Below are 12,491 nucleotides of genomic sequence, written 5' to 3' on the forward strand. Positions count from 1 at the left end.
CCCCGCCCTCCTGTGACATAATCCAAGATGGCCGCCGCCGTAGGAAGACTGCTCAGGACTTCTGTAAGTGAACCTTCAACCTCCAGCCTGAAACGGTGTTGGAGGTTTAAGTCCCTCAAACCTCCGTTCAAGTTCGATATACGAGTCTCTCTGGACCCGACCGGAACCAGAACTCGATTCTGTGACAGCAGAGTTCTGCAGGAACCACTGAGCTAAGCTAATGTCGTCCTATTGGATCTTTATTCAAGTGTTTAAATCCAGTAAAGCAAAGTGATGTGAGGCTGACGGACACAGAGACCAGAATGTTTGTTCCGGAACCACAGCTGAATCCATCTACTCCACACTGGACCGGTTCCTGTTCTGTCACATCAGGTTCTATCCTCTAGATCAGGGAGGTTCAACCTCCTGCTGCTTTCCCACAAATCCGCCCTTAGCTGCTGCAGATTACCTGACCAGGTGTGTTTAGCCAATAAGGAGCTTCAATGGCAGGTTGGTTGGAGATTGTGCAGAACCCGGGCCCTCCAGGCTCTAGATCAGGGGCCAGAACCCGGGTCCAGGCCCGGGTTCTGGCCCCTGATCTAGAGCGTGTTGGAGCGTAGAAGAAGGTGGCGGTTGGTCATGAAGTGTCAGTCATTCTCTGCAGGCGGTTAGATAAGACCAACTGTCACCAGCATTCGGCGGAGGACACCGATGAACCAGTTCAGCTGATGGTTCTTCTGACCCGACCCAGTAAACTATAAATAAAACTGAATGTCTATCAAATCCATCAACGTTACCGACACTCAAACTGGCGTCAGGTTTTCTTCCTACTTCTGAAAAGTTCCTCGGTTCTGAATCCATTCTGAGATTCTTCAGAACCCGTCTGTGATGAGGAATAGTTGTCATTTCTTTGGAGCAGCAGAGCTTTGCTTCCTCAGCTGTCAAACCTAATGTTCTTGTGTGAACCTCAGCTTCAGGCAGGAGCTGCAGGGGGGGGCCTGAGGGCGGCCCTCGGTCAGCGTGGAGCCTGCGGGGGGGCCAGGGTCTTCACTGCTGCAGCGCTGCAGAGATCCTCCTTCTCCACCAGTACGTACCATGTGACCTGCGTCAGACTTATGCACTGTACCATGTGACCTGCGTCAGACTTATGCACTGTACCATGTGACCTGCGTCAGACTTATGGACTGTACCATGTGACCTGCGTCAGACTTATGCACTGTACCATGTGACCTGCGTCAGACTTATGCACTGTACCATGTGACCTGCGTCAGACTTATGCACTGTACCATGTGACCTGCGTCAGATTTATGGACTGTACCATGTGACCTGCGTCAGACTTATGGACTGTACCATGTGACCTGCGTCAGACTTATGGACTGTACCATGTGACCTGCGTCAGACTTATGGACTGTACCATGTGACCTGCGTCAGACTTATGGACTGTACCATGTGACCTGCGTCAGACTTATGGACTGTACCATGTGACCTGCGTCAGACTTATGGACTGTACCATGTGACCTGCGTCAGACTTATGCACTGTACCATGTGACCTGCGTCAGATTTATGGACTGTACCATGTGACCTGCGTCAGATTTATGCACTGTACCATGTGACCTGCGTCAGACTTATGCACTGTACCATGTGACCTGCGTCAGATTTATGCACTGTACCATGTGACCTGGGTCAGACTTATGGACTGTACCATGTGACCTGCGTCAGACTTATGGACTGTACCATGTGACCTGCGTCAGACTTACGGACTGTACCATGTGACCTGCGTCAGACTTATGGACTGTACCATGTGACCTGCGTCAGACTTATGGACTGTACCATGTGACCTGCGTCAGATTTATGCACTGTACCATGTGACCTGGGTCAGACTTATGGACTGTACCATGTGACCTGCGTCAGACTTACGGACTGTACCATGTGACCTGCGTCAGACTTATGCACTGTACCATGTGACCTGCGTCAGACTTATGGACTGTACCATGTGACCTGCGTCAGACTTATGCACTGTACCATGTGACCTGCGTCAGACTTATGGACTGTACCATGTGACCTGGGTCAGACTTATGCACTGTACCATGTGACCTGCGTCAGACTTATGGACTGTACCATGTGACCTGCGTCAGACTTATGGACTGTACCATGTGACCTGGGTCAGACTTATGCACTGTACCATGTGACCTGCGTCAGACTTATGGACTGTACCATGTGACCTGCGTCAGACTTATGGACTGTACCATGTGACCTGCGTCAGACTTATGGACTGTACCATGTGACCTGCGTCAGACTTATGGACTGTACCATGTGACCTGGGTCAGACTTATGCACTGTACCATGTGACCTGGGTCAGACTTATGGACTGTACCATGTGACCTGGGTCAGACTTATGGACTGTACCATGTGACCTGCGTCAGACTTATGGACTGTACCATGTGACCTGGGTCAGACTTATGGACTGTACCATGTGACCTGGGTCAGATTTATGGACTGTACCATGTGACCTGGGTCAGATTTATGCACTGTACCATGTGACCTGCGTCAGACTTATGCACTGTACCATGTGACCTGCGTCAGACTTATGCACTGTACCATGTTTAGGTCACTTTTTAACCTGATGAAACTATGTTACACAAACTGTCCTGCATTAAAAAGTGCAGCTTTTTGAAGGCTGCATGACACACCTGAACTGCTACAGATGAAGGTAGCTGATAAGAAACTGTTTGAGCAGGCGCCTCCAGATGGGCCCCCGCCGTCACTCAGCCTGCCCCTGCCTTCAAGGCCACAGCCGTCCACAACGGAGAGTTCAAGGACTTGAGTCTAGCAGATTTCAAAGGCAAATATCTGGTCCTGTTCTTCTACCCTCTGGACTTGTAAGTATCCCGGAAAACCCGTTTTTGGTGTCGACAGCCGATTCCTGATCGGCTTGGAGGTTCGCTGACGAGGCGTTTGTGTCCTCTGTGCGTCTGCAGCACCTTTGTTTGTCCGACTGAGATCATCTCCTTCAGCGACAAGGCCAGCGAGTTTCATGACATCAACTGTGAGGTGGTGGGGGTGTCTGTGGATTCTCACTTCACCCACCTGGCGTGGATAAATACTCCCCGAAAGGTACCGCTAAGCCCGTGAAGCAGGCGCCATCCAGGTGTCAGAGGAAGGTGGTTGTTGGTGTTCATGATGGTGTCTGTGGTTTCTGCCGTTAGGCCGGAGGTTTGGGGAACATCCACATCCCCTTACTGTCGGACCTCAACAAGCAGATCTCCAGAGACTATGGCGTGCTGCTGGAGGCTCCTGGCATCGCACTCAGGTAAGGTCAAACACGTTACTCAAACTACTTTCTGTAAAGAAACGTCATTAACTCGGGTTGGAAAAAAACATTTTTTTAAGGACAGTTTGTGGTTAAGGATCCCGCTGACCTCTGAGGTTTTCCTCATTTAAGGAAACCAGTTTTCAAAGATTCCGCCTTCAAATTCAGAAAAGACTGCATCACTGATGCTCATCCAGCAGTTCTTAGCTCAGGCAGCAACATCGCCTCCTTGTGGCCACAGAAACACATTACAAGCAGGACATTCCAAGTAACCAAGTTATTTTTTCAGTTTTAAAGTCTGCTCCATCACTTTAACCTTCTGCTTTGAAAGGCTTGTGTCACTTGTCTCGTACATGTTTTATCACATTTGTTCAACTTTAATGTCATGACGGTTTGTCAGCATCTGGCCTTTCATATGCCCCCCCCCCCAGAGGCCTGTTCATCATTGACCCAAACGGCGTGGTGAGGCACATGAGCGTGAACGACCTGCCAGTCGGCCGCTGCGTGGACGAGACCCTTCGCTTGGTGAGGGCCTTCCAATTCGTGGAAACTCACGGGGAGGTGTGCCCGGCCAGCTGGACCCCCGACTCCCCGACGGTGAGCCGTCATCAAAAAAGGTTTTATCTTTTATTGTGAAGGTCCAACTCATCCAGGTTCCAGAATCAGAGACGTTCGGTTTAGTTACTGTAGCCTCAGAGGATTCTAGTGAACAGAAATGAACCGAAAAGACCAAAAGTCTTTGGTGGGTCTGCAACCTGTTGTGGCAGCCCGCTGCCGCATAGCCGTTAGCCCGCTGCCGCACAGCCGTCAGCCCGCTGCCGCACAGCCGTCAGCCCGCTGCCGCACAGCCGTCAGCCGCACAGCCGTCAGCCCGCTGCCGCACAGCCGTCAGCCCGCTGCCGCACAGCCGTCAGCTGCCGTTAGAGCTACAGACACTGGCGCTCATGAACCTGAAAGTGGGATAAGCCTGGAGGAACATTCACAAACGCAGAAACTGACATGTTTCTCCAGGAAGTGCTGCTGGGTTCACGCTCTGGGCCAGAGACACTAGCGGCCAGACGCCCAGAAAATGTTCGATACCCATAGGAACACGTCTGAAAGAGATCCACATCTGAGGTGAAGACCCCTCGTTAATCTGCCTGTTGATGCATCAAACCTAAAGGGAATTCTTCTCACAGTTGGATCTGAATTCAGGTCTCAAAGGGTTAACGGAGCTTCTGAAATAGACTCAAACCCCACTGGAGCAGAATCATGTCCTTCAGTGTTTTAGAAAGAGAATGAGTGAAAATCAAAGGTCTTCTGAGCCGCCAGACCTCATGGACGGTTGGATGCTTGGCTGTCATCCAACAGACCGGTCTGTCTAAATCAGGGGTCGGCAACCTTTTTGGCCGAGAGAGCCCTAAAAGCCAAATATTTTTAAAGGTCATTTCCAAAGAGCCATACAATAATGTAGTGTCCCTTTCCCACACTGAGGCACGGAGACTTAACCTCTTTTAAGGTTCTCTATTCTGGTTACTGCAGACTGTAACCAACACCGTACAATTAATTCAGCAACTCCTGAATCTCTCCCGCTGAGAACGCTTCACCCAACTTCTTATTCCTTGGTCCAAACTACCTAACAACAGGCTGAGCGACAGAACTGAGAGCCAATCAGCATCTCTCCATGATGCGTTCAATGAACTCCAGAAATTTTGAAGGCGACCCAAAAACAGCCACCCAGTTCAGCTCAGTCTGCAACAAAACTAAATATTCAAGTGAATGTGTGCATTTGATGTAATTTCAACATTTTTAAAGTACAATAAGTCTGTGGATTCTTTTTAATTACATTGTTATGCTGTTGCTAATAAATGATGAGTATTTCTCGTGGTAGTTTTGCTGATGGTCTAGTCTGGTTGATACGTGGTGAGTTTCTGCTTCATGCAGGCGTTGAGACTTTAAACGTGATCGTAGGTCTGAATGTTCTGTAAATGTGAGACAGACTGATCACATGCAGACATGGAGCCAAACACACACTCACACGCTGCAGTGAGTGACGGGCAGCGGGTTTTAAGTTTTGACAATCCCTGCGCGGTTCACCTGCTGCCCGTGCCCACGACCCCCCCCTTCCTCACACATCCCGCTGCAACCGTGCGCTCTTTCTCAGAGACGGGAACGCACAGTTACAAGGACGGCAGTTTGCAGGTTTTAGGCTGTTATAAACTCTGAAATAATAGATGATAGTAAACTGATATGCAGATTTTTTTTCTCCAAGCACCACTACTACTGGCATCGCATCGCAGCCGAGAAGGACTGGTCTAATGAAAAAAAAAGTATAATTAAAGATTTGTCTGGGAGCCACATGTGACCATCAAAAGAGCCATAGGTTCCCGACCCCTGGTCTAAATGAATTCTGCTTGATTTTCAGATCAAACCAACTCCTCATGGATCCAAGGAGTACTTTGAAAAAGTCCACTGAGGCAGCTCTGGACGTTCACCACAAACTCAGTAAAGTCAGAACCAACCGTCTGCTTCTGTGTCATTTTTTCTGCTGCGTTTACATCATCATCACCAACAGAGGGCTCCTCCCTGTACATAAACATGTTTATTTCTTTACAGCAAGTTAATATCAGGGTGAAAATGTCTCAGACATCGGTACACAACATGAGGTGCCAGAAACCGGGAAAAGAAAACCACTTCTCACACGAGCAGGAAACATACCGACTGTATGGAGAAGAAAACATCTAGTTTAGTACAGAAACTTTGTACAGGATGTTTCAGGAAGGAAGCCACGGCCTGGCCCCGCCCACATTCACAAACGACATCTCCGGTTAGGCGGCAGAACATGAACCAGGTGACCCAGAGCCTTTAAAGCTTCAAAACAAGATAAAAAAAAGCCTCTTCAGGTGATCGCTCGTCAGTCAGCAGAAGTGGAGAAAAAGAAAAGCCAAGAAAACTTCATGCAATTTCAGGCAAATGTAACGGCGCCACCTGCCTGACCCCAGCACCAAAACAAAAAAACCACCCTGTAGTAAATCTGTACAAAGAAAATATAGGTGGGATCTACGTCTAGGGTACATTGTGATGGGTATATACACTCTCCCACATCCATATATTATCTTTACAAGTAGACTTCATTCAGACCCAAACGTAAGAAAACAGGACTGGGAAATGGGATCAACATTTAAAAACCTTCCTGTACCTGCGGATCCGCCGCTTTGCCCGCTCCTGTACAGTAAACTACAGCAGGACTACACCTGATGGAGCGGGCCGCCCGCCGGGGAATGACCGTCGGTCTGCAGCTACAGGAACACCCACCCAACAATGAGCCACTTCAAGAATACAAAACAGAACCGAGTCCAGAGGCAGACACCAACCCAGCTCCCACACACGGGCCTCTTCACTGAAGAGAGCTACACCCCTCCAGCTGTGGGCGGGGCCTCAGCTGGGCCGGCGTGGAAAAGGACAGGTCGCGTCGGCCTTTAACCTTCGCCCCAATGTTTGTTTGAAAGCAGAAGGTGTCTGACGTCCTTTGGTTGGCTTTCAGATGAGGCCTTCAAATTCATTCAGAAAATGGGAAAACTACATTGTACAAAGTGAGATTCTCTCAATCTCTTAGCAATAAAGAAAAGTAATAAAGTATGAGTGATGTCCTCCGTCTGTCAGGATCCTGGGGGGCAAATCCACGAACATCCCTGTGTCGCTGCTGGACTCTAGTCGATTTTCACATTTGTGTAGATCTTCCGCACGAAGGCACTTGTTCCCATGTATCCCACGGCGCCTGCAAGACATTTGGCGGTCAGTTTGTCAGAAGGTGGGAAGCTCTAACGAGAGGCTTCAGAGCGCTCTAGGTCCTCATGCTTTCATGGGGGGGGCAGGAAGGCAGCGCTGAACGGCTAAAGTCACCACAACGTGCACGCAGTACTAACAGCCGTTCTAAGTACGCGACACTATGCGTCTGTTGTCCGTTTACATCAAACGCATTCATGTTACTTCACATGTAAGCTCCAGTCTCAGGAAAGGTTCTTTCTTCCCACATCTATAAAAGCTACATCCCATAATAATGAGGTCCAGCTGAACTCACCACACATGATTCCCAGAGCAGTGCTGAACACAGCCATGTAGCCGAAGTAGAACGCCGTCTGAAACAGGCCGTACATCCTGCAGGACAGAGACCAACGTCAGCGTGACCACCATTCAGTCCTGCACACTCTGGACAGCAGCACTCACTTGGTTTTGAAGAAATAGTAGTAAAAGGAGTACATGTACACATAGACGGCGGTGGATGCCGCCGACAGGAAGCTGGTCCACTGCCTGGAACAGTCAGAAACCACAACGGTCAGGGCCGTGAAGGGACGGAAGGAGGAAGGGCTGAAGACCAAATGCTCACCATCTGTAGTCCTCAGCATTCAGCAGGAAGTACGTGCACACGATGGTGACGCACACCGTCACGATGCAGAGGATGACCAGCACCAGCATCATGAATCCGTACACGTAGTAGATTTTGTAGGCCCAAAATGAGGTGAAGATGAAGTACCTGAAAGGGAGGCACAGAGAAGGTCACCGCTTCACTCCTCCAAGCGTCTGCAGATTCACCCAGTGAACTCACATTTCTATGAAGATGGAGCCGAACGGCAGGATTCCTCCAAGGCACACGATGACAGCCGGCTCCATGAACCTGAAGAGGAGCAGGACAAAGACCTGGTCAATCTTCTTCATCAGGTCATCTGGCTCTTCTTCGACGGGACTGGCTTCAAGACTTTTCATGGTGACGGGTTTTTTGTTTTTCCAGCTCCACCTCTGGAACTTGAAATGAGGCCCGACAAACCTTCAGCTCCAGCTGACCGTCAAAAGTCAAACCGTGTGAAAGGACCGGCCTAAAGTGACCCGCGAGCGTCGGCCACACCCACCACTTCTTCTCTGGGATGGGCCTGGGCACGGCGTTCACTCTGCAGGGGAAGTTGGGCTGGCCCGACAGATTCCTGCCCAAAATCGTTCCCACCAGGTTCAGAGGCAAAATGACAAAGAAGCAGATGCAGCAAACGGCAACCTGTGAAGGAGACAAAAGTCCGTGAGTCCTACAATGACCGCATCAGGCTCCGCCCAGACGACAGAGCTGCTGCACCTGTGAGGATCTGAAGCTCAGCCCAACAATTCCAGACTCCGGGCTGAACAGGACACCCATTCATTCTCTCTGGTCCTAAAGTCACAGCAGTCTACTGCATGTGTGACTGAAGACTTTTCTGACTTAAAGGAGGCATTTGGCTACAACCTCTTCCTGGTTTGCACCCACCATGGTACCAAAGGGGATGGCTCTGGAGGCGTGGTAGTAGATGGCAATGAAGTTGATGAAGAAGGCCGTTCCACACACCATGGCGGGGATCATGAACGCTCCAATGAACATCTGTTTAATCCATCTCCTGCCTGAAAATAAAGCATTTTCCTGTTTCTGAAAGACAGAGTCGGTGTCCCACAATGCAATGCTCTCTTACCTCCTTGTTTTGCATACAAACTTCCTCCGAAGTAGCCATTGACAGGAGAGGTGGCAGCATAAACAAAAATGGCGGTGCTGAGCATGGATCCTCTCCTGAAGAACACAGGAGAACAACCTTGTTACGGACGCTCTGCTTAGGCTCATCTGATGAAGGTCAAGGGTCAGGCTGTCGATGTGTTCCAACAAAACACAGATGAAACTCACTCTGTATACAGATCCTCCACCATCGCCACGATGATGACGATGAGGGACACGGAGAAGATCTGACAGCCAGAGCCAATGAGAGAGGAGAATATGAGCGGGTGGCTTGAAGGCCTGAACACGTCTCCATGAACCTGCTTCCAGCCATATTCATCTCCCAGATCTCTGTCCTGTTGGGAAACGAAGCCTCCGTTTCAATTAGAGTCGCAAAAACCCAAACATTCACCGCGGCGGAGCTGTGCCAACACTCGCCATGTCGTCCATTTCCTCTTCTTTGCTGTATCTGGCATAATCCTTTCTGAGGGTTCTCATTAGAATCATAGACACCAGGCCCACCAGGAAGATCACCATCATGAAGGAATTGAAGATGGAGAACCAGTGGATCTAAAAGGAAAGAAAAAAAACCCAAGCGTGAGGTCAGATTGAGGAATATTTATGAATTCAATCTATGCTTTAGAAGGACAGAAACAACCGTAGGTTCTGCTGAACAGTGATCCAGGTGATGGATGCATGGACTGAACACTTATACAACCTTAGAAAATCCACCAAGCGCCGTCTACCCACCCTGTGCTGAAAGAAAGATGGATCCAGGTATTTGTCAAAGCGGTCTTCAAACTTCACGTCCGACTTCTTCCACTTCACCTGTCAGGAGAGGTTTGCATGTTTATCTTCACCCGACGTCCTCCAGAACCAAAGAAGCTCTCGGTACTTACAGAGTAGGACATGGCGATTCTGGTGTTGGGCATGAGTTTCACTTTCCCTTCACTGGTCAGGTTCACATCCACAATCCTGTTGCCGTTGAAGCCGATCTCCAGCTTCTTGTACGTCCACAGGTAATGGTCCTCTCCGTTTTCATCCGCCTCGCCAACAATACCTGCAGAACGACGCCATCAACGGCAGGAATGCCAAACAGACCAACATGTAAAGGTTTGTGTCACCTTTGGTGAAAAGCATCGGTAAAACGGCGTATACTGTAAAGCGCTCACACACTGATGGTGGCAGGACGCTCTGCGCTGATGGGATCTGCTTCAAGTCTTCACTGCATGGATTCATGGTCTTAATAAAAACTGGAGAGCTTGAGGGGGGGGGTTCTACCACGACGGAAAAGTGGATTCCTGAAACCCTTTGAGGCTCCGGTGACTTTTCAATCATGGAGGCCTATGCGACCATAAAAAATGACGACTTGGGGTTCTACGTGAGTTTGGACGGCGTTCTCTCTGTCAAAAATCTGAACGACCCTTAAAGTGGAGCAACATTCATGAGGAACTACTTCCACCGTTTGAGCGCACGGTCAGAAGGCGATGACCCAAAGGTGCGCTGCTACCTGTAATCCACTAAACCACCCATCAATATGACCGAAGCCACTCGGGAGAAGACAGCAGAGAAATGGAAGAGGAGACGAGGTCAGAGCTGCCGTCACACCTTCAAATAGAAACTCAGAGCTGGCAAAGTAAACACCTGCGCCCCGCCCACCACCTCCAGGATCCGCGTGCGCAGCTGTCCAGGTGGCATGATGGGAAAACCTGCTAGCAAACATGCCAATACCCTCAGTAAACGTTCTTCAGAGAAAAACCAAGTTCCCACTGAGAGAGATCTGTCTGACCCTGAAGATGATGCAGAACAAAAAAGGAAGGAAAGTTCTAGACGTTTCTACCAGCTGATGTAAAGACGTGACCACATTCAACAGAGAAAACGTCTGTGGAAGATCTAAAGCTGTGCTAACATTACCGTTGTAGACCCTGAAAACAGACAGTTCCATGCATTTGTAGTTTATTCACATTTGTTAAAGTGAATCAAAAACGACAGTGTCATCAAGACAAGAACAGACAGCCTATAACATCCATGAGTTACTGAATGGGCTAATGTGGAGCTAATGCCAGGGGGAGGGGGGTACCCTGAACAGGATAACCCCCCCGCACACACCTGAGGGACACTCAGATTCACCAACCTATGAAGCAGGATTTTGGAGCAAGAATGCAGGAGAATATGCAAACTGCAGACAGAACACACCCAGCTGGGATTCGAACCAGGACCTTCACTGTGCCGACCACTACCCCACATCACATTCAAAGGGCCATGTAAAACCCCACACCCCTTTACTTACCCCAGATGGGCAGATCATCGATGTACATTTGGTACCAGTAGTGATTCTTGATGGCGTAGACGAAAGCGTCCCGTTTGGCCTTGTCCAACTCCACTTCACAGTATGTCGTCTGCATGACCTCCTCTGCAAAACAACAAGTTAGAAACACGCAGCCAAACAGACGTTAGGAGGTTCAGACTCTGCATCTGGGATGGGAACCTTTGAACTTGATGTCCAGGCCGCTGAACTCCAGCTCCACGCCCTGCAGAGCCTCTCCCAGCGTTTCGTGGTAGTGACTGATGGTCTTCTTGGAGCCCGCGCAGAAGGGCAGAGAGAAGTACTTGTAGGTCTCCTGCCGGTTGTGGTACGGCCCCACCGTGTTCATCCACAGGACCACCTCCTCCTTATCCGCGTACTGTCAACGACACACAACCGCTGAGCACAGCTGGAATGCATCACCTGCTCTGCTCGTCCAACAGGTTTCCCACGGCAGACGGCCTTCACCAGAGGATCCTCCAGCCGGTCCATCCCAGGATGAGAGGGCCTGGATGGACCAGCTGGAGGATCCGACCCATGCACGGGGGGGGGGGGGGGGGGGGGGCATCAGAGGATCCGACCCATGCACGGGGGGGGGGGGGGCGTCAGTGGATCAGACCCATGCACGGGGGGGGGGCATCAGAGGATCCGACCCATGCACGGGGGGGGGGGGGGGGGGCGTCAGTGGATCAGACCCATGCACGGGGGGGGGCATCAGAGGATCCGACCCATGCACGGGGGGGGGGGGGGGGCGTCAGTGGATCAGACCCATGCACGGGGGGGGGCATCAGAGGATCCGACCCATGCACGGGGGGGGGGCGTCAGTGGATCAGACCCATGCACGGGGGGGCGCGGGAACATCAGTGGACCCTCTCCGTCGCTCTGAGGAACATCCGTTCCTCTGCGGAGCGTCCATAGCAGGAACCAACCGCAGCTGTAGCCGGATGTTTACTCACAAGCGTCGGTAACCGTGTGTTATAGGTACACGACAGAAACGTCACAGACTGAAGAACTCAAGCTAGCTGCTAACTTCCGAGCAGTTTCCGCCGGTGCTGCAGCTAGCTGGCGTTAGCCGCGGTCCCCGGGGCACAGCTAGCATGCTGCTCCAGGAGGAAAACGGTGTTCTCGTTTACCGATTACCGGTTCCCGGACCCCACAGGCCCGACCGGGAGCGCTGACATGCGCGAAATAGGAAGTACGTTCTGGATCACAGCTAGCCACCGAAGCTAAAGTTAGCAGGTTAACCCGAACACAAACGACCATTATCTCCGAGGCTCCCCGGGTTCAGTCGGCCTCGCAAAGCCCGTCTTACCGTGTGCTCGTGCTCATCAGCGTCGACAGGTAATAAAGAACCCGCTATGGTCAGAACCGCGGCCACCGCTTTCACCCTCCACCCGAAAGACCCCGTCATT

At 50.8% G+C, this 12,491-nt stretch overlaps 2 protein-coding genes across 2 annotated transcripts in view; one reads left to right on the forward strand and one right to left on the reverse strand.

Moving 5' to 3' along the window:
* Nucleotides 1-5,794, forward strand: part of prdx3 (peroxiredoxin 3) — a 5,860-nt gene extending 66 nt beyond the window's left edge. Inside the window, exons 1-7 of the mRNA XM_023963622.1 lie at nucleotides 1-63; nucleotides 951-1,065; nucleotides 2,717-2,858; nucleotides 2,958-3,093; nucleotides 3,186-3,289; nucleotides 3,721-3,886; nucleotides 5,694-5,794. The exon at nucleotides 1-63 is cut by the window's left edge and continues 66 nt beyond it. Coding sequence (XP_023819390.1) covers nucleotides 28-63; nucleotides 951-1,065; nucleotides 2,717-2,858; nucleotides 2,958-3,093; nucleotides 3,186-3,289; nucleotides 3,721-3,886; nucleotides 5,694-5,744 — 750 coding nt within the window. The 5' untranslated portion in view covers nucleotides 1-27 and the 3' untranslated portion in view covers nucleotides 5,745-5,794. The remainder of the gene's footprint in view (nucleotides 64-950; nucleotides 1,066-2,716; nucleotides 2,859-2,957; nucleotides 3,094-3,185; nucleotides 3,290-3,720; nucleotides 3,887-5,693) is intronic.
* Nucleotides 5,795-5,851: 57 nt separating this feature from the next.
* On the reverse strand, nucleotides 5,852-12,490 carry tm9sf3 (transmembrane 9 superfamily member 3). Its single transcript, XM_004077521.3, has 15 exons — nucleotides 12,392-12,490; nucleotides 11,263-11,458; nucleotides 11,065-11,187; nucleotides 9,674-9,834; nucleotides 9,525-9,602; nucleotides 9,213-9,344; nucleotides 8,964-9,130; nucleotides 8,758-8,852; nucleotides 8,559-8,689; nucleotides 8,176-8,315; nucleotides 7,875-7,943; nucleotides 7,656-7,802; nucleotides 7,496-7,579; nucleotides 7,350-7,426; nucleotides 5,852-7,046 (listed from the first exon to the last, which is right to left on the reverse strand). Exons 1-15 carry the CDS (start codon nucleotides 12,488-12,490, stop codon nucleotides 6,979-6,981), a joined length of 1,767 nt encoding a protein of 588 aa, XP_004077569.1. The 3' UTR covers nucleotides 5,852-6,978.
* Nucleotide 12,491: the final 1 nt, after the last annotated feature.

The sequence above is a fragment of the Oryzias latipes genome, chromosome 15 (assembly GCF_002234675.1).
Source record: "Oryzias latipes chromosome 15, ASM223467v1".
Taxonomy (NCBI): Eukaryota; Metazoa; Chordata; class Actinopteri; order Beloniformes; family Adrianichthyidae; genus Oryzias; species Oryzias latipes.